This window comes from Sminthopsis crassicaudata, chromosome 2 (assembly GCF_048593235.1).
Source record: "Sminthopsis crassicaudata isolate SCR6 chromosome 2, ASM4859323v1, whole genome shotgun sequence".
Taxonomy (NCBI): Eukaryota; Metazoa; Chordata; class Mammalia; order Dasyuromorphia; family Dasyuridae; genus Sminthopsis; species Sminthopsis crassicaudata.
The window spans coordinates 28,964,392-28,986,739 of NC_133618.1; the positions used below are offsets into that span (position 1 = coordinate 28,964,392).

The following is a 22,348-nucleotide window of genomic DNA, read 5'->3' on the forward strand; positions in this document are numbered from 1 at the left end:
CTTCCCTCCCTCTACCCCCTCCTCTAGATGGCAAGGAGTCTTATACATAGTACAATAGTTTTTTTGTTGGTTTTCCTATCTCTGACCTATCTCTTTCCCCTCTCCAACATATCCTTTCCAAGGCACAGGATTTTAAATTTAGATCTAGAAATCCCTAAGAATTCATCTAGTCCAACCTCCCATTTTATAGATAAGTGAGACCCATAGTGGTATATTGAATTGGAATTTCAAAGTGGCTGTTTTATTTGTGAATTCATCATTCTTTGCCCTGAGATACTGCTGCCTTCACATGGATGGCAGAATTATTATATTGGGGCATTAGACTAAGCCCACTATGCTCTTGATCAAAACCCTTCAGTCACTTCCTCCTCCTCTTCCTATAATCTGACTTAAATCCTCCAAAGCCTGGCTCCAATCTCCTATTCCAGTCTATTTCATTTTGGTCTCTTTTATTCACTTTGTGTTTCAGCCACATCAGTCATTCTCCAGACTTAATGGTCCATCTTCCACCTTTAAGTTTTTGCACATCCCTTCTTCCCAACCCAGAATCCCTCAGATTCTTTTTCTTGCTTCAAGGCTCAGTTCAGCTTCAAGGCTCACCTCTTTCCTGGAGCTTCTCTGATCTTTTTTGAATGTTAGTTCTCTCTCTGTGCTTAAATTACTCTCTATTCTCTTACAGGAAAAAATGTCTTCTTCTGGAAGGCAAGAGCCATTGAAACTTCATCTCCAAATCCCTAAAGCTTAATGCCTAAAAGCACTTAATGTATTTTTGATGGTCAGAATTGAACTGAATCTGGTCATTTGACCAGGGGAAAAGAGCTAGATTTATATGTGGAGTCTGGGGTAAGTTATTTCCCTTCTGAGGGAGTGGGAAGTTTCCTCACCTGGGAAATGAGATTTCATGAGATGTTTTTAAGATCCTTCCTATTGCAACATGATGATCTCTTCTTCCTGCTACAGAAGCTTGTGATCTGGGTATTCCCCCACCCCACCCCCATTTCTCAGAATAAGGAAACAGCTTCGATTTCTGGGACTTTCTAGGAACCACGGAGCTAATTAGTGAACCCTAATCTAGTGCTATTTCTAGGGCTAGATACTGATTCTGGTCAGAACAGAAATTTCTCTTGTCTTTTAGCTCACGACTTTTCTGTGCCAAATGCCAAGGGCAGGACTTCATAAGCTCATTCCATCAGAGTTGTAAAGGAACTTATAGTTCATCTAGTCCAAACTCCTTTTTTTTTTTTTTTTTTTTTTTTTACAGAGAAGGAAACTGAGACCCATGGGGACAGTGAGGCTTCCCCAAGGCCAGATGGGAAAAATGTGGTAGAACGAGAATCCTTTCATTCAAAATCCAATTGTCTTTGCATTGTGCTATGCTATCTGGGGGAAAAGTCAGAATCAACTCAACAGGGAAAACAAAGTCTTCCATTTGGGATGTGGGATTTGGGAAACAGTACCACCAACAAACTAGAAGATAACATGACTACACGTTAACCCATGTGAGAAAGACATGGAAGTTTAAATGGACTCCTAATAAAAATATATTATGATGAATTATATAATAAATATAAAATGAATTATAACACGACAGCCACAGTTTCAGGATGCACAAAGAGAAGAGTTATATGGAAAACAAAGGGTGTCACTTAGACCGTTAAAGAATCAATATAGTCATATGGGTATTTTTGAATGGTTAATGGCACTCATTGCCCCACTGCCTGAGAGCTAAACATGGCTCTGTGTTACTTTTCATCCCAAGAATCCTCTAGATTCTTGGGTACTCTAAGGGTTTGGGAGGAATCTCTTTTCTCTGCCATTGAATAAAGTTCCCCTTTCCCTAAATATATTCTCTCAATTTTAGGGGTCCCCTAGTTTCTAGCCTTCTAAATCTAAAGATTAACTTTAACAAAAGAGTATTTGCTTCAAATATGTAGCAAGAACTTACGTCCAAATATTCCCTTCTATATGAGGGGAATAATTTCCCCACCTTATACCATCACTGTCTCTGGGGAGAGAAGAAGGATTAGGTTCATTGTTCAATTTAGTTCCTATGTAGCATGGTCCCACCAAGTGCCAGACCCAAAGACCTCCTTGGTTTGTGTCCCCAAACCCAAGTTTCTCAGCTTAGCAGAAACATCTGGCCTGATAGGGCTCCCAAGTTGCTGTAGCTTGAGCTCCTGGGTCTGGAGACTCTATCATCTGCTCCCGGAAGTGAAAAGAACAAATAAACAGATGGAAATTTCAATCCTATTTCTTGGGGTTGAAGGACCTAAATGTAGAGGAAAAGCTATCCCTTCTTCCCTTCATAGTTCTCATCCTGCAGGCAAGTAGAACCTTCTCCCCTCGGCAGAGAGAGACAGAGAGACAGACACACTCATATACAAATAGAGACAGAGAGACCCACAGAGAGAAATGCTCAGAGAGACAGTACCAGAGACTAGTAGTTTTTAAAGATGCAGCCAATGGAAAGAAGGTGCTTCCAACTGTGTGGCAAAAGGGATCTCCCCAAAGTAGATCCTTTACAGCCCATCTAGAGACTTCTTTCTTAGGTGATTTGGGATCATCATAATGTTGTGCCCCAATTCTCTTTAATTGTCCTGACTCAGTTTCCCTAATTGGTTCTGCTTCCATTTCTCTTATTGTCCTGAGTTTCCCTGAATTGTTCTACCTCAGTTTCCTTTACTGTTCTGCCTCAATCTTCTAGTTGTAAAACCCTTCTCTGGTTCATTAAGACTGAGGACCATTTGCTCTAAGGTGGTAAATTGTCAATGGGAGGCTCAAGATGAGGGGCAGATCAGACTTCCTGGCTCCTAACTCCTTCTGCCCTCAAGAATTTATGACACTGCCCCTCTAAAATATTCCAAGAGATAAGACATCTCGGATACCTCATTGACATCTTTACTTCTGTTTATTCAAACATCTTGACTCTGGCTTTTAGTAAGAATTTATCGCCTCCCCCCATTCTGACAGAACCAAATGGTTCTGTAAAATCTTCCGTGCTCTTTTTTTTTCTTTGTTTGAAAGGTATAAAAGGATTTGGGAGTCTCCCATTCATCACTGGATACTTTGAGACAAGAGTCCTGCCCAGTCAATTAAACTCTCCAATTAATAAAATATTAAAAAATCTCTAATCTCTATCTTGACTCAGTTTCTCCGCCATTACAATAATATCACATTTCTATGGCACTTTTAAGGTTTCTAAGGTGTTTCCCTCATAAGGGAGAACATCAACAAGGACTCCAGGTGATTTCCCCATGGTTTTAGGGACGCACATAAAAATGCCAGAATTTCACTCCATATCTCCTGACTCTCAGTGCTCTTTCTAGCATATCACAGTACTTACCATTCCCCTACCATTTCCCTCTTTTCCTTATTAGGAAGAAAGGAAGAGTAGGAGGAAGGAGGGGAGAGGAATGGAGGAGAGTCATATCAGAAAGAAGGTACAGCTCTTCAATAAGGAAAAGAGGAAGGGGAACAGGGGAGATTAACCAATCTCTGGCACTGCCTATCATTGGATCCCCATCATGGAGGAACAATGGGGAGGAAGTAATGGAGCCAAACATTTGAATCTGTTACTTCCTCTTGTATTGCTCTGATCATGAGAAGGGCACTGCTCTCTCAGTTAGGACCCGGAACTGGAAAGGATCCCACCGGCCAGGCTGCTCTTGAGGAGAACTGCATGGACTGATGGAAAAACTTGAAAATATGGCCCAGGAAAATGAATCACATCAGAATGAAAAAGGTAAGGTGTTGGGGAGTCCCTGAGATAGGTGGAGAAGACAAATCTCCAGAAAAGCAGGATTATCATTCCAGGGCTAATGAACCTTAGAATTCATCAAGTTCAACCAACTCATTTAAAAGATGAGTAAATTGAGTCCCAGAAAGGTTAACTTAGGCTGCATGATCAGGATCATACACTTTATAAGTGACTGAGGTAGATTTCCAGTTCAGATGGTCCAGACTGTAATTCAAACTTATTCTTCACAAGGTTGACTCATTCATGGTATAATTCTCTTGTGGTAAATGAAGGTTGTTTGGAGAACTGGGGGTGGGGAATAAAGCTTGGGAGAAAGGGGGATCAAATTTTGCTAATCTGTTGTAGAAAGTCATTTTCCTTCTGCTCACCTCATTCTGCCCAAGATACATCTTAGGTCATAAGCCAGGGACTTGAGGCAGAGGAAAAACTATCCCTTCTTCCCTTCATAGTTCTCATTCTATAGTCATGTAGAGCTTTCTCCCCTCCACACAGAGAGAAAGACAGACAGACATACTCACATGCACAGACAAACAGACAGAGACAGAGAAACAGATTCAGAGACACAAAGACAGACCCATAGAGAGATTTTAAATTGAATTGAATTGTAAATTGAAGCAGCACATATTCCTTGTTTTATTTTTTCCTTTATTAGTTTATTTTCCAGTTACATGTGAAGATAGTTTTTAACATTCATCTTTATAAGATTTTGAGCTTCCCAAATTTTCTTTCTCCTACCCTTCCTTCTCCCCTCCCAAGATAGCAAGTGATTTAATATAGGCTATACATATACCATCATGTTAAACATATTTCCGCATTTGTGAAAGGAGATTCAGAACAAAAGGGAAAAACCATAAGAAAGCAGAAAACCTAACCCCCTCCCAAAGTGAAAATGGTAGGCTTCGATATGCTTTTAGTCTCCATAGCTTTTTCTCTTAACGCAAATGCCATTTTCCATCATCAGGCTTTTGGAATTGTCTTGGATCGCTGCATTGCTGAGAAGAGCTAAGTCTTCCATAGTTGATCATCACTCCATCTTGTTGCTGCTGTGTACAATGTTCTCCCGGTTCTGCTCACTTCAGTCAGCATCTGTTTATGTAAATCTTTCCAGGTTTTTAGCAGTAGACATTCTAAGAGAGGAGGCGAGACATAGAACCATCAGCCTGAGAAGTCTTGGGATATGATGGAGAGAATCTTGAGCTGAGAAGGAGACTTGGCTTTAATTCATGGGTCTACTATTTCTAAGCTGTGTGACCTTATGTCAGTCACTTACCTGGAAATGAGAAATGGCCCGGAGGGACTCTAAGGTTCCTTCTCACTAGAATAGCCAAGGCTCTACAACTAGAAGATTTCTGGGTCCCTTCTAATGTTGCATGACTTAGGCAGTAAGAGATCTCTTGCATCTGACTCTTGTCAGCCCACATAACACTAATAACTAGTATTTATATAACTCTTTAAGGTTTGCAAATATTATCTTGTTTGATCCTCACAACAGCTCTGGGAGGAAGGTACTCTTATTTTTATTTTACAGACAAGGAAATTGAGGCAGACAGCTGATAAGGGGTTTACTCAAGATCACATAGTGAATGTCGGAGGCTGGATTTGAATTCAGATCTTCTTGACTCTGAGTCCAAGGCTCTATCCACTATTCCATGTCATACCTAGGATATTATATTATACTTAGTTTTTTTTAAGTCCAAGGTTTAAGAAAGACATTGATAAATTGCAGAATGTCCAGAGGAGGGGAATCGGAATGAGGAAGAGCCTTGAGTTTAGGAGAATCAGTTGAAGAAACTGGGTGTATTTATTCTGGTAAAGAAAGAGAAGGCTTGGGGAAAGAAGGAGGATGGCCATGCTTAATGAAAAGTTTGAAAGGATGCCTCATGGGAGGATGTGTTAGACTTGGTCTTGATCTCTTCAGACCCAGAACCAAGACTGAAACTAGCTCTCACCATGCTGCCTTCCCAAGGTGGGAAGAATCATTAACTAAATGGCAACAGATTGGAGGAGGTCCCACTACAGCTTAGACCCAACTCCCTTGGGGTTTGCTTGTATCCTGTAGTAAGGATCCTTGTTTAAAAGGGAAAGCAGGGGAGATGGGCACAAGAACCCAGAAGTGAAGGCAGAGCTCTTGTGGGGGTTAGGGGGTTATTGAGCAAGCTCCAACGCTTGTTAGCCGAGTCACTCGAGACAAGCCTCAACCTCCCTGTACTTAACTGTCCTACCTCGGAACAAGGAAACCTTCCCTCTTCACAACTAGGATGTCCATTCCACTTCCTCACTCTCCTCTCCTCCTCTACCTTAAACACTGGCTGCCTTCTTCTTGTCCTCAAGATTCCTATAATTTCTGTTTCATCCGCCAGTCCCTCCATGTTTTCCAGGCTCAGAGCCAGTCTCAATTCCCTTTGTGACTTCCTCCATCTCTTGCAATTTGTTAACTCTCTGTAGTCTGGCTCATCATTCCACCAAGATGGAGCTCTCCCAAGTTACCAGGGGCCTTTCTCAGTCCTCATTCTTTTTTTCTTCTTCACATCCCCTGACACTGTTGATCCCTCCTCTTGATACTCTTTGATGCTACACTGTCCTGGTTCTCCTTCCCTGTCCAACCTTGGTTCAGTCTCTGTTTCTGGATCTTCTTCTGGTGTCCTTCCTAGGAAACCCAGATGGGACTTCTAGGTGGGGGAAGAAATTTGAACCATATTCTGATCCGGTCCCTGAATTCAACTTTTTACCAGATGACTGACCAATAAGCAGCTTGGGATACTGTGATCCCCAGTAACTTGTATTTGCATTTCTCATCCCCCTGGGAACAGGACTGATGGGCCTTCCTCAGTGTTCCAAGGTGCTCTGGAAATAAGAAACCCTTAATACTTTCCATCAAGTGAATACATTATTTAGTGGAAGGTCCTTAGGAGCAGAGAACCCTGTACTAGGCACTGTCTGATGCACAAAAGATAGGATTCCCTGTCTGCATGGAACTCACAGTCTAGTAAAGGGAAAAGGTGGAAAGAAAAGCCACCATATTGCTCCCTGTTATAGGATAAAAGTATTCTGGAGGCCAGAAACAAAGTAGGCTCTGAAGGAGAAATGATCCTCACGACTGGATGGATCAGAACAGGCTTCCTGGAGGAATGGTTGTTTGAAATAGCAAGACACTGATTCCACAGGTGATTTCAAGAAGATCTTAGTTCAAATATGGCTTCAGACACTAACTGCATGACCCTGGGCAAATCAATTAATTGCTCCTTGCCATCTGCAAAATGGGGATAATAACAGCACCTGTTTCCCAGGGTTGTGAGCATCAAATGGGATAAGATTTGTAAGGTGCTTACTGCAGTTCCTAGTATACAGTAGCTGTTTAATCATAGCCCTTTTCCTTGATCTGAGTTCTATTCTGTGGATCTCATGGTACATTAGAAAGACTAGTTTGTGTTCCAATTCCAGGACAGAGTGTAAAACCGGAAGTCAGCAAGACCTGAGTTTGCATCCTCCCTTGCACACGGATTAGCTTCATAAGCCATTCAACCTTTCTGGACCTCAGTTTCTTCATCTGTAAAATTGGATTTTAGACTAGATGATTTCTGAGTCCTGAATCTGTGTCCTATACTCCTGTACTGAGAGTGTGGCCAGTGACGGACAAGAGGCTCTTTCCTTTCTCCCCCTGTCCAGTCTACAGGATCCTCAAGGCCATCCACACTGCCCTGGCTCTCCTGGTTCTGGCCCTGGCTGCGGCTCTGACGGTGATGGTTCTTCTGTGTAAGTTTTTCATATGAAGGGCTCCAGGAGGCAAACTCCTTTCTCTGATTGGTTGGAGAGAAAAGACCAAAACAAGAAGAATCTGCGGTCTTTAGGCTGAATCATGTAATAGGTTTGGGAGGGGAAGGAGTGGGACGTGGTGAGGGGGGAACAGGCTTGAAGAGCTTCAGAAAGAACTGGGCTTGGGTCTTGTCTCTGAGGCTTCCTAGCTATGTGGCCGTGGGCCCAAAGAACCAGACCAAACCAATATTTCCCTTTCTTATCTGTATTAAGGGGGATAACAGGGTCATAGAGTTCAAATAAAATAATGTCACAGAAACCATCAAATATCAGCAGTGAATCTGAGGGTCATGGAGATCATGAAAGGTCTGCTCCCATTCTTTATCTTATGATTTGACTATCTGAGCAGATAGACTCCAGTGGATAAAATGCTGGGCTTCAGGTCATGGAGACCTCTTTTCAAATCTTACCTTGGGCACTTATTGGCTGTGTGACCCTGGGAAAGTCACTTAATGCTTTCAGCCTCAGTTTCCCCATCTGTAAAATGAGAATAATGATAGATAACTAGGTTATTGTGAGAACCAAATGGGATATAAAGTGGGTTGTAAACCTTAAATGCTAATTAATGCTAGACATTATCATTATTATGTCTATCTCTTTCATTTTCAAAGTTAAGAAAGTTGGGTGGGTTCCCAGATGGAAAATGGCTTCATCAGAGCTGCTAAACATCCATTCAGTAACACCTGAGATCACACCCAACCTCAAAGACTTATTGACTGAGTGACTCTGGGTAATTCATTTCATCTCTGCCTCTGTTCCTGCCTCAGTTTCCTCATCTGCAAATTGGGGATAGTATTTTCTAGGGATGTCGTGAAGATGAAATGGGATAATAATTATAAAGCACTTAGCACAGTGACTGGCTTGCAGCAAACTCCGTATAAATATTAGTTATTGTTGCTGCTGCTGCTATTGCTATTGTTTCTACTCTAACACACTTTGATGTACGGATATATAATATACATATATATATATACATGTATTGTTATTGGTCATAGGTTTTTTGTTCTGTATTTTTTTCTTTTGGTTCAGATCTATAATCTCAGCCATGTGGAGAGATCTCCAAGAGGAAACTCTAGGAAAGCTCCTTGGTAATGACTCTGGTACCTAAGATGAGGAGGATGAACTCACTGGTCTCTGGGTTCATTTTAGTCTGAGACTTGTGGTCTTTGACTGTCCCTTCCTAGACCAAGTGAAATGAAGTCAAGTGACTTACCCAGTCACAAAGCTGCCACGTGTCAGGGATGGGACTTGCACTCACATCAGTGAACTCACTTCTATCAGCCACAGAAAGTGGCCACTCACCTAGCAGGTGTCCACCTGCCTCCTAAGCCCCAACACCCATCCCTAAAGCTGAGTATTCTTTTGGCAAGGCAGTAGTGGCCACACCCATGCTTCATGGGAGATTTCTCCAAAGGGCCATGCCCTTTTAACTCAAAATATATTCATTCTGAGGCAACTGCGTGGCACAGTGGATAGAGACTGAGGTCAGAAAAACTTGAATTCAAATTCCCTATTTATTAGCTCTCCCTCCCTTCCTCCTTCCCCCTCCTTTTCTCTCTCCCTTCTTCTCTTCCACTTTCCATCTTCCTCTCTCTCTCTCTCCTTCCTTCTATTTTCCTTCTCTCCCTCTATCTTCCTTCCTCCTTCTCCTCTTCTTCCTCCTCTTTCTCCACCACTTCCTCCTCCTCCTCCTCCTCCTCCTCCTCCTCCTCCTCCTCCTCCTCCTCCTCCTCCTCCTCCTCCTCCTCCTCCTCCTCTTCCTCCTCCTCCTCCTCCTTCTTCTTCTTCTTCTTCTTCTTCTTCTTCTTCTTCTTCTTCTTCTTCTTCTTCTTCTTCTTCTTCTTCTTCTTCTTCTTCTTCTTCTTCTTCTTCTCCTCCTCCTCCTCCTCCTCCTCCTCCTCCTCCTCCTCCTCCTCCTCCTCCTCCTCCTCCTCCTCCTCCTCCTCCTCCTCCTCCTCCTCCTCCTCCTCCTCCTCCTCCTCCTCCTCCTCCTCCTCCTCCTCCTCCTCCTCCTCCTCCTCCTCCTCCTCCTCCTCCTCCTCCTCCTCCTCCTCCTCCTCCTCCTCCTCCTCCTCCTCCTCCTCCTTCTTCTTCTTCTTCTTCTTCTTCTTCTTCTTCTTCTTCTTCTTCTTCTTCTTCTTCTTCTTCTTCTTCTTCTTCTTCTCTTTTCCTCCTCCTCCTCCTCCTCCTTCTCTTTCTCCTCATCCTCCTCTCTCTCTCTCTCTCTCTCTCTCTCTCTCTCTCTGTCTCTCTGTCTCTCCCCCCCCCATATACATAATACATATTCATATATGTATATATCTTCCTCTTTGCCTGCATTGTTTCCTGAGACCTGAGACTCTGATGGAGTACTATCTATAACAAGAGGAGCATTCCCTAAATTTCTTTATATTCTTTTATTTTTTTGCATTTAATTATGATTAATTAGATTAAGAGCTTAGAAGGTCTTTGAGGGTCAAATAGTCCAACCATCTCATTTTACAGATGAGAAACTGAGATTCAGACTGGTTACATGGCTATGTGTGAGATGTTGTGACAGGTATTTGAGATAATAAAGACAAAAATAAATGATCTCTGCCCTCAAAGTGCTTGCATCCTACTGGAGAGTAAAACAGGACACAGATAAGGTTGGCGGTGGGACGGTATAGGAGGAAGCGCAGCATCTGGGGTTGGAGGAGCCGTGTCTGAATTCCAGCTGTACATAATTTTTGCCCAAGGTCTCATGGCACAGCAGAGACCTAATTGAGGTTTACTAAATTAACCCTTTGCCAGACTGATCCCTGCCCTTTTCTCCTTTTCACCTCCATGACCCTATAGTCCTAGATCTTCGAGGGGAAAATGATCAACTTGCGAAAGTCAATGCCTCCAATGAACATCTGAAAGTGGAAAACAGTAAGTTCAGTCCTCCAGTTCTCCCTGACCCAGGCTAGTCCCTCCATCACTCAAACTTCAGCATCCTACATGGGAGGGAGGGCTCCTTTGCTGACTTCTTCATTGCCCCTCATCTTGGCCACTTCAGAAAAAGGAAGAGAAAAACCTTCTTTTCTAAGCCCCCAAGAGTCTTCTCGTCTGAAACTCCAGGACCTCAAGGGGCTTCTGCTCAAATAGCAGTAAGCACTCACACTGACCGAGCTCTGGCCATTGCCCATTTTTCAAGTTCTTGAGAACCAGAAGGGCAGAGCTGGACCTGGATCAGCTCTGGTCACTTCTTTCCTCATTCCTGATCCTCTTTCTTCTCAAGAAAACCTCATTCACAAGGTACCAGAGGCTTGGGTTGTTCACAATGGAAGTCTCTACTACTTTTCCTGTAAGGACAAGTCCTGGGAAGAGGCTGAGAGGTCCTGTGCATCACTTGGCTCCCACCTGACCTCAGTAACCTCAGTGGGAGAGCAGGTCAGTGCTAGCCCTGGGACCCTTGGAGGTGGGAGACAGAAATGTCACGGTTTCCATGGGCACATCACTTCCCTTCTCTCCTAGTCTGGCCTTAGGTTTCAAGGGACAGAGGCAGAGCTTCCCATTCCAAGGACAAAAATCCCCTCAGAGAAGCAAAGGATCCAGGACTAGAGAAGTGTTATGTTTCCTCTGTCCTTGGCCATGAGCAAACCATTCATGGAGTATTGGTTTGGTTCTCAATTTAGGAATTTTGATTCTAAATCTCAATTTAGAAAGTGAATAAAGAACCTGGAGAATATCTGCTTGATGAATGCTTCTAAGTCCATGCAGAATCTTTCTCCAGAAACAGAGAAAATATACCAAAAAAATCCTCAAGGAAGTCAGGAAGTCACAGCTATTACCCATGAGCAAAAGTCATTAAATCTCCTTGGGCTTCAGTTTCCATATCTATAAAATGAGTTCATAATCTCTGTAGAACAATCTTTTAGTCTTCTGGCAAAGTAGTCTTAGTTTTAAGTCTTTCATTTCTTGTCTTTTGCAATGTCATATTCCTAGTTCTCCTCTCTTGAAATGGTAGCTGTCAAATCCTGTGTTACTGAGTGGTTTCTCATCGTTTGGACTTTTTCTTTCTAGATGTTTGCAATGGTTTTTTCCTTTGGACTGAAAACTCTAGATTCTGATTATTAGGTTCTTGTGAGTTTTCATTTTGGAGTTTTTTCCATGCAGTGATCATTGCTTTCTTTCTACTTTTACTTTGCCTTCTGACTCTAATAAGCCTGGCTAGTTTTGATGAACTACTTCTTCCTTTTTTTTTTTTTTTTCTGAGGCTGGTGTTAAGTGACTTGCCCAGGGTTACACAGCTAGGAAGTGTTAAGTGTCTGAGACCAGATTTGAACTCGGGTCCTCCTAAATTCAAGGCTGGTGCTCTAACCACTGGGCCACCTAGCTGCCCCTACTACTTCTTGAAATATGGTATTCAGGCTCCTTTTTTTTGATAAGGAATTCTATGTTATATCATTATATTATTTTCTCCTAGGACTGTTTCCCAGGTCAATTTTTTCTATATGAGATATTTTTCATTTTCTTTTATTTTTTCCTTTTTTTGTTTTTGTCTTTAATATTTCTTGTTGTCACATGAAGTCATTAACTTTTATTTGGTCTATTCTAATTTTCAAAGAACCTTTCTTAGGTTTTTGCTCTTTTTAACTCAATTGTTAATTCTGCTCCCAAGTCTTTCCTTTAGGGCTTCATTTGTTTCTATTTCTTTTCTCTAAAATTGTCATTTGATTTACATAACAAGTTTTAAACTCCTGCTTCACTTCTTCTAGGCAGTGTAGTTGACTTTGCAACCAAGTGGTGTTTTACTTGATGCTTTATTTTTAGATATCATGAAGATATTTTCTCCTTCTGACTTTATGAATTGATGTTTCTGACTCTATAATTGTTATTATATATATACACATACATATATATATATATGTATATGTGTGTGTGTGTGTGTGTGTTTTAAACAAACCTCATTACTCCATTTTTGCTTTCTGGATTGGGACTTTGTATTAGGTTCAGACTTGGAGCACTAATTTTCATCATGCCCTATTCTATGGATTATCCCAATTGTTGTCCTCCCTGTCTGAGCTTTGCAGAATTCTGATTCCAAGTCAGGTCTGGGTGACACAACTGTAGCCTTTACTCTGGTGAGAGCTTCAGATGATCCCAGACCAAATCAATGAGCTAGAAGACCCTGTTGCTAACCACAACAGAACAGAAAGTTCATTTCTGATCCACATTCTATAATCTGGTTAATCAGCTACAGACACCAATACTGATCTATAGAATGAATTATAAATCCTGCTCATGGATCAATATGACACAGCCACCAGCTTACCTCTATTGTTGCTTCCTGTTCCACTGTACAGTTTCAGGTCCCAGTCTTTGCTATCTTTGACCTTAAGGAACATGGAACTTACATCCTATTTGAGGAAACTATCTATCTATCTATCTATCTATCTATCTATCTATCTATCTATCTATCTATCTATCTATCTATCTATCTATCTTATCTACCTACCTATCCATCTATCCATCCAAACATCCATCTCTCTCTCTCTCTCTCTCTCTCTCTCTCTCTCTCTCTCTCTCTCTCTCTCTCTCTCTCTCTCTCTCTCTCTCTCTCTCTCCCTATCTATCCTATATATACTATCTATCCTCTATCTATCTATCCTATCTACTAGCAACCTATCCTATCTACTACCTACAATTTATCTATCCACCATCTATCTATCCTAAAGATAGTTAGATCCTATAGATAGAGAGATATAATTACACACCACACACACGTATCAATATACATATATGTAAATGTGCATGTACACCAACAGTATTTGTGGCAGATAGGAATGCAACCTAGGTTCAAATTCTGCTTTTGATAGACCTTGGACATGTCACTTTTTGTTAGTGCCCTCATGAAAATCTCTAAGCATAGAAATTTCAGAGCAGATGCCAATCTGCATTTGTAGAAGGAGCTTCCACCCTGGAAGTAGTTTACATTAGTGGAAACTCAAATAAATCTATTTATCCATCCGGCATATATGTATTTATGATACACACATCTATTAACCTATTTTGCAAATTATGGTGTTAGGAATATTAAGAGTTGTCTGATATTCTCAAAGATGAAGTGACTTGATTGAAGCTCACAGGGCCATAAGAGATACACACATATATATGCACTTACATTCAAATATATACATATACAAGTACACATATTAAAAAATTTAAAAACAACTTTTTTTTGGTCATACACGAACATTTATTATTTTTTTTTGCATATTTCCTTATGAATCATGTTGGAAGAGAAAAATCAGAACAAAAGGGAACAACCGCAAGAGAAAAGAACAGAAGGAAAAGAAAACAAAAAGCAAGCAAACAATAGTAAAAGAGGTGAAAAAACAATGTTGTGATCCATATTTAGTCCCCATAATTATCTCTCTGAATGCAGATGGTTCTTTTCCACAAGTCTATTGGAATTGGCCTGAATCTCCTTGCTGTTGAAAAGAACCACGTCCATCAGAATTGATCATCGTACAATCAATCTTGTTGTTACTGTATATAATGTTCTCTTGGTTCTACTCACTTCACTCAGTATCAATTCTTAGAAGTCTCTCCAGGTCTCTCTGAAATCATCCTGGTGATTGTTTCTTATAGAACAATAATATTCCGTAACATTCATATTCCAAAACTTATTTAGCCATTTCCCAACTGATGGGGAATCAGTTTCCAGTTCTTTGACATGACAAAAAGGGCTGCCACAAACATGTGGGTCCCTTTTCCTCCTTTAGGATCTCTTTGGGATACAGGCCCAGTAGGAAAAACACTACTGGATCAATGGGTATGCACAGTTTGATAGCCCTTTGGGCATAGTTCCAAATTGCTCTCCAGAATGATTAGATCAGTTCACAACTCCACCAACAATGTATTAGTATCCCAATTTCCCCACATCTCCTCCAACATTTATCATTATTTTTCCCTCAGGCAATCTGAGAGGTGTGTAGTGGCATTTTAGAGTTGTCTTAATTTGCATTTCTCTGATCAATAACGATTAGAAGCATCTTTTTATATGGCTAGAAATAGTTTCAATTTCTTCATCTGAAAATTGTCTGTTCATATCCTTTGACCATCATCAACTGGAGAATGATTTGTATTGTTATAAATTTGACCCAGTTCTTTATATATTTTAGAAATGATGCCTTTATCAGAAACACAGGCTGTAAAAGCTTTTTCCCAGTTTTGCATTTCTCTTCTAATCTTGACTGTTGGTTTTGTTTATGCAAACCCTTTTTAATTTAATGTAATCAAAGTTGTCCATTTTACCTTTTATAATGTTCTTTGGCTCTTTTTTGGTAATAAATTCCTCCCTTCTCCAAGATTTGATAGGTAAACTCTCTCTTGCCCTCCTAATTTGCTTATGGTAACACCCTTTACACCCAACTCATCTACCCATTTTGACTTTATTTTGGTATGTTGTGCAAGATGTCGGTCTATGCCAAGTTTCTGACAAATTATTTTTCATTTTTTTCAGAAATTTTTGTGAAATAGTGAGTTCTTATCCTAGAACCTGGAGTTTGGGGGTTTATCAAATAGATTACTATAGCCCTTGATTATTGGGTGGTGTGGATCTAATCTATTTCACTGATCCACTACTTTATTTCTTAGCCAGTACCAGATGGTTTTGATGACTGCTGCTTTATGATAGAGTTTTAAGTCTGGTACAGCTTAGTATTTTTAGTATTTTTTTCATTAATTCCCTTGATATTCTTCACCTTTTGTTCTTCCAGATGAATTTTGTTATTATTTTTCTAGCTCTACAAAATAATGTTTTGGCAGTTTGATCTGTATGGCACTGAACAAGTAGACCAATTTAGGTAGAATGATCATTTTTATTAAATTAGCTTGACCTCATGAGCAATTGATATTTTTCCAATTGTTTAGATCTGACTTGGTGTGAAGTGTTTTGCAATTGTGTTCATGTAGTTCCCTGGATTTGTCTTGGCTGATAAACTCCCAGATATTTTATTTTGTCTAGTTCTTTTAAATGGAATTTCTCTTTCTATCTCTTGCCTCTGAGCTTCATTAGTAACATATAGAAATGCTGATGATTTATGTAGGTTTAGTTTATACTTCGCAACTTTGCTAAAGCGGTGAATTATTTCAAGTAAGTTTTTGGATGATTCTCTAGGATTCTCTAAGTATACCATCATTTATCTGCAAAGAGTGATAGTTTTATCTCTTCAGTGACTATTCTAATTCCTTTAATTTCTTTTTCTTTGCTTATCGTGTAAGCCAATACTTCTGAATAATAGCTGTGATAATGGGCTCTTTGTTTCACCCTGATTTTACTGGGAATGTATTCAACTTCTCCCCACAAAATGCACATTTATACATTGATATGGACCTGTACCTCCCTAAAAAGCACTTTCTTCTCACTCCATAGGAATTTATTGCTAAAAAAGCTGATGGTAGCAACTATTGGATTGGATTGAATAAACTATGGAACTCAGAGTGGAGATGGACTGATGGGACCTCTTATAATGGGACCAAGAGCAAAGAGTGAGTCCCATACACCCCTGTCCTCCCTCCTTTGGTCCTTCTTTCTTTCCAAATGCCCATAGAGGCACTGAGAGCTTTCTGCCAGGGAAAACCCAAAGTGAATAAAAAAGGACATGCATCTTCCATTCCTTGTGTGGGTCCCTTCCCTCTGTGAGCATGTATGTAGTGTACATACATGCATATGCATTTCTGTGTGCTGTGTGCATACACTGATTGGGCATGTGTATTGTGTCTTGTGGATTTATGCACAGTATGTGCAAATGTGGGCATATGATGGTGTGCATGTGTTTGATGTATGATGCATATATGTTAATTTGTGCATGTGATATGTGCATGTGTGTGGTAGGGCACACATGTGGGTGGAAAGTAGACTGTTCACAGCGTACATGTGTGGTATATGTATTGTGTGATGTGCACACATGTATAGAGTACATGTGTGTGGAGTGTGTGAGAGTGTGTAGCCCCAAATGCCCAGAAGTGAGGAGACAGCATAGACCCCACTTTGGGTGGGATATTTCAGGCAGAGATTTAGGGGCAATTATGGGGCTATCTGGAAGGAATAGAGCTTGAATTATTCCAGAGCAGAAATTTTTAACCTGGGCTCGATGAGATTATTCTATAAAAAATCTTTTAATATATTTGGTTTCCTTTGTAATTCTATGAATTTTATTTTGTGCATTTAGAAATGATATTTTAAGAAGTCCATTGGCTTTATTAGACAGTCAAAAACATTAATAAACTGTACTTTTGAGGTCTCCTGTCTTCATGGCTGGAAGTTACTTAATCATTTAAGAGTTTTTAAAATAGCCAAATTGGAGCAGAATCTAAGCTAGACTTTTCCACAGAGCCAGGCCCAAACAAAAGGAAGGAAGCTTCTTATCAAACTTTGCTGTGCAAATGGAAATGGAAGGAAGGGTGAATCCCTCTTATCTCAAAAATTCTCTCTCTCTCTCTCTCTCTCTCTCTCTCTCTCTCTCTCTCTCTCTCTCTCTCTCTCTCTCTCCTTTTTCCTTCTCTAGGTTTTGGGCACAAAATGAGCCAAACAACAAAATGGATAATGAACGCTGTGTTCATTTTTCAAAAAACAAACTTCAATCATGGAATGATAACGACTGTCTCTTACCCATGCTGTTTATCTGTAAATGGGACTGCAAGTCATCTGGGCTGTGTCCTTGAATGTGGAGGCAGTCTCTGAGCTCTGCTGACTACCAGCCTTGAAGAATGGGTCCAGATACGAGCATTCTTCCATCCATCATTCCACACCTATTCTGTGGGTTCCATTGTTATTTCTCACTTAAGGCTGAGGATTCTCAGCCTGATCAGCTGGACCAAGGGATGCTCCCAATCCACCAGGCAACCACAGACCCTTCTTTTCACATCATCATTGCTGCAGCCATACCCCCCCCCCCCATTCATACCTCCATGGGACCTTCATACACAGTGTGTGGCTGTCTCTCTGTATGTCTAAATATAGATATACACATATACATATAAGTACAGATGGAAACTTTCAGACAGAAAGACAGACACACAAACTTATAGCTTCTTGTTCATTCCAGGCTTCCCATCTCTACTTCTTGAGCTGGGAAGGAAATTCAGAGACATGATCTGATGTGGAACTCATAAAATGTCTTTGTTCTCTGGGTAGATGATTACTTCTGGAAATTACAAGGTCCTAGCTCCAGCCACCCCTGAAATATTTAGCTCTCAAGGTCAACCTTCTTCCTGTTAATCATATATTGATTAAGTTTCTATCCAACTCCAGGATCTGTGCTTATCAGTGGGGATGCAAAGACGGAAGGATTCAGACCTGTTACATCTTAAGAGGAGATGCAGCAAAACATGTCCAAATACACAGTGCATAATTATGAAATGAAATATAATTTTCTACCATGTAGATAAAAGCAAGGTGGGTTGAGGGATCAGAATGCTTCTATGTAAAGATAATAATCCCTGGGAGCTGATGAGATCTCTGAGGATTTAAGAAGCTAGTGGAGATAACATTGGGAATCAGGAGAGAGCAGTCACTGGTCCCAGAAGAGGGAGTATGGTAAGTCAGGCACAATCCCAGTCTTGGCTGGAGAAAACTGGGCTTTGAGTCAGCTTCATCAATTGACTCAGTGATGTCATTTTTGGAATCATTTGGCTTCTCTGCCACATTTTAAGAACATTTCCAGGAACCTACCCAGTGACAACCTTAGATACCAGACTTCATCAGAGCAGCTGTCCATGATTTGGGAATCTGGCTGGAGGCTGATTTGATAGTCTCTGGTTTTATTGGAGGCAGTGTCATATGGTGGATAATATGCTAAAGGACCTGAGTCTTTGACATTTGAAATTTGGTAATGGGGGACCCTGAGCAAATCCTATCTTAGCCTGTTTGCCCATCTGTCAAATGGGAATAATCACACCTGTAGTAATATCTGCCACCCGCAGCATGGTGCAAATATCTGTTTTGATTCCAATGGACAATTCTCAGCTCTCTCCAGGGGAATTAAAGATCATCTAAAGGTTGGTTTCAAGCTCTTTGTTTCTATTCTTTTGACTGCTCACAGTATGAAGCCCATTAGCAGCTTCCTCTTCTGATAGAAAGGGAATGAACACAGAGGAGACAGGGAGGTCCCAGAATCCGGACTTCGGAGAAGTCTAGTCCCTCGTTATCCAGAAGAGAGCTTCCAGGCCATCCCTGTGTACTCTGGGGGCTGGGTTCTTGGAAATGGCACATGTGCAGATATGGTGACCTTACAATGGGGCATCCCAGAGAACCATTTGTGATGACCCGTGTTCACTGAACATTAAGATCCCATCATTCTGAGTCTTTATGTTCTCATCACAAAGTCCACCCAAAACACGGCCTGACATAATTTGTTCTTTAACATACTACACTAAGGTAACACTAAGGCCAGAACTGCATTTGTAAGCACCGATCTGTGTAGCATTTACAAGCTGGAGAGCATCCAATCCTTTCTTGGCAAAACTTCAGCACTCTCACTGTCAATAGCAAAGGGCTCATTTTTAAAATTCAAAAGAAAATTGAAATGAAAACAATAAGGTAGCAGGTGAGATGAGGGAAGGTAGGAACAGGAAAGGGTTAAGAATAGCCACTGATATGAAATAACAGAGATTAGATTATCATACAGCTGGTGCTGGAAGAGACCTTGGGGGCTAACCCATCTGAAACCCTCATTTAAGGAATGGAGAATCAATGAAATGAAATGAGTCAAATAAACTCAAACAGGGATGACATAATTGGGGGTAACCTCTGAAGACAACTGATACAGTGAAAATTTCCACAACTTGATTTTTAAGTAAACCCTGGAATCAAAGTGAAACTTTCAATCAGTAAAGACAAGTGAGGGGACACAAGAGAGGAGAAACCAAAATAGACTCTGTTGAGAGCTAGGGTTTATTCAAGTGCCTTTTCCTGATGTGCTGGTCAAGGGGTTGCCAAGATGGGTGTCATACTCAGCTCATCCCTTATAAAGTGGATATGTCATGTATTATTATTGACATCTGCTTTTTTTTTTTTTTTACAGATGGGTAAACTGAGGTCTAGAGATGGGAAGTGATATCACAACATCAGAATTTGAGAGTGGGAAGGGACCTAAAATAGCCTTCCCATCCAACCCATTGATTTTTTCCTAGCTGGTGCCCAAGGTCGGCTAGAATGTCCTAAAGTCCATGTCTATTCTTTTCAAGCTCAGGCTTTGAGAGATCAGACTTGAGAATCAGGAGACTGAAGGCTGGTCTCAGCTGTGCTAACATCATTCCATGAAGTTTTGGCCAAGTGATTTCCTCTCTGTGGGCATTAGTTCCTTCTTTTCTTTGTTTTTTTTTTTTTAATTCAGTTTTCTTTTCTTTACTGTTACTAATCACAGTGTTAAAACTTTGCTTAGAAAGAGCTAAGTGCACTCTAGTTTTTAAAATTAGAGAGTCAAACTAGGTCACCTCAAGTTCACGTGTATTCCAAATACTGTAAACCCATCCCTCTATTACACAATGCATGCTTTACAATGTCTGGGCCAAAGAATCCTTAGTAAGCACCGAGATTCACACAGAATAAAGAATTTGAAATTTGAAAGAAACCTTGGCCTCCAACCAGTTCAGTCCATTCACCAAAGGAACTCCAATATAAGACCCTGGAAAGGTGGTTACCCAACCTCTGCCAGAAGACCTTCAAGGAGATAGAATTCTTTTGTGTATATATATATACATATATATATACATATACATATACATACATACATATATGTATACATACATATACATGTATATATACATATGTGATAGATAGATAAATGCATCATATATGTATCATACATGTGTGTTATATACATACATATATTGTTATATATGAGAGAGAGAGAGAGAGAGAGAGAGAGAGAGAGAGAGAGAGAGAGAGAATGAGTTTCATTTTTTCTGCCACCACGGTGACAGCTATCTTTGGATTCATGGCCATCTCCTATTCCAATGTCAATGTCTACTGAGAGCTATTGGACTGAAAAAAAAAAGTCTCCACCGGATCTTCTGTTGGCTGTACCACTTCACAATTGAATTTGAGGCATTCATTATTTTCAAGTTGTTTGGAGGGGGATGTTAAGAGAGTTCATCTGGGTTGCTACCTCTATACCATCTTGGCTCTGCCCCCACCAAACTGTAAAATACCTCAATTTTTTGAGCTGTAAAATGAAGGAATTGAACTAGATGACCTGTAAAATCCCTCTCAACTCTAAATTTATGAGTTGATTATTACTAGTAGAAGAAATATTATCATGGTAATTATTGTTTTTGCTGTTACAGAAGAAGAGTATTCTAGAAGTAAAAATGAGCAGCCCTGGTGGTATCTCCAGCATAATAATGAGAATTTACCTTCATACTTCATGATATATACATGCCAGCCCAACTGCTGACTTGGAAATGGGAAGTTTATGACTTGTTGAATGTTACATGTGGGAGTAAAGTTCCTCTTTTTTCTTCTCTTACCTCATAAACCAAACTCAATTTCAGAAAATGGAGAAAGTGAAAGTTTTTTTTTTTTTTGAAAAAAATAAGAAATTTCTTTTCTTAATTCTAGTTGGATCCATAATTAAGAAATCAGACCAAAGGGTCTGGAGGTTGCCAGGTTATTCTCCTCCCAATCCCCCTGATATAGCACTTGCCCAAGATTACACAATTACTTAATGCTAGAGTCTGCTTGCGAACCCAGGTCTTTTGACACCATATAGAGCCATATTTCTATGATTCCATGTTGCCTTTTGACTGATCCAAGTTATTAAGGGAGTTCAAAATACTAGATCAGAGTGAAAAATTGGGGTCAAGAGTGAGAGAGAAAAGATAGATTTTCCACAGAATAAAGTCAGGAAAACATCCCAGAAGGAGAAACAAAAGAGTATTAGAGAAGAATGACTATTAATTTTGTGCAAAAATTTCACTCCAAACCACATTTTAAAAATCAACGTTCAGTTCCATCTGTATCATTGTGGGCCTGGAAATTAATAGAAAGTTGGATAGGAAGTCATACTTGGGGGAAATAATCGCTAGTACAACATATTCATTTTAGCCTCTTCTTGAAGACTTCCACTGAGAGGAAACAGTCTTCTGCCTCTTTTTAAGGCTAGTCTTGGCCAAGTGCCAAAGAGTTGTTATCAGATTTTAAAAAAATATTCTCTGTTGTTTGACTAGATTTTTTTACATTCTTTGTTTGTTTGACAAGTATCAAAGAAAGTTTCAATGAGATAATATTAATTGAATCTTTCTCTTCCTTTCCATTTTTTTATCTTTTCATCTCTTCTATTTTTTTTTCATAATCCTCACAGTTTTTTGTCCTTGTTTTTATATAAAAGAAGGACTCTACCACACTCAAAAGTTATGTAAGAACAATTTTTGATTGAGTCAATAAGTCATAACTGAGTGTGAATCAGTCTGAATATTTCTTTGAGTCAATAAACCCTTTTGTAAAAGATTTGGTCATTAGTCCAGGAATTCATAAAAAAGGAAGGTGCTTTCTCTCCACCAGAGAGAGATCCTGAGGCTCCTGAAGTAGAGAAATTGGCAAAATTATGGCATTCCAGTATATTTCAGAGTTGCAAAGGTAGATTGAAGCTGTGAGAGAAAAGAGGGAGTTATTCATGAGGGTCATTAGCTCTCTAGGCATCTTAGAGGAAGTCCCAAGAAAAAATGGGCTCTTATACCAATTTCCCTTTTCAGTTTCTGTTTATCTGCAAATGTAGCATAGTATAATAAACAAATATTTCCAGTAAATTGAGTTTTGCATTAAAA

At 40.2% G+C, this 22,348-nt stretch overlaps 1 protein-coding gene across 1 annotated transcript; it reads left to right on the forward strand.

The window, feature by feature from the left end:
• The first annotated feature begins 3,537 nt into the window (after positions 1-3,537).
• On the forward strand, positions 3,538-18,591 carry LOC141554043 (C-type lectin domain family 4 member K-like). The gene is made up of 6 exons (XM_074285569.1): positions 3,538-3,742; positions 7,424-7,510; positions 10,388-10,462; positions 10,812-10,963; positions 15,954-16,069; positions 17,089-18,591. Exons 1-6 carry the CDS (start codon positions 3,688-3,690, stop codon positions 17,243-17,245), a joined length of 642 nt encoding a protein of 213 aa, XP_074141670.1. The 5' UTR covers positions 3,538-3,687; the 3' UTR covers positions 17,246-18,591.
• Positions 18,592-22,348: the final 3,757 nt, after the last annotated feature.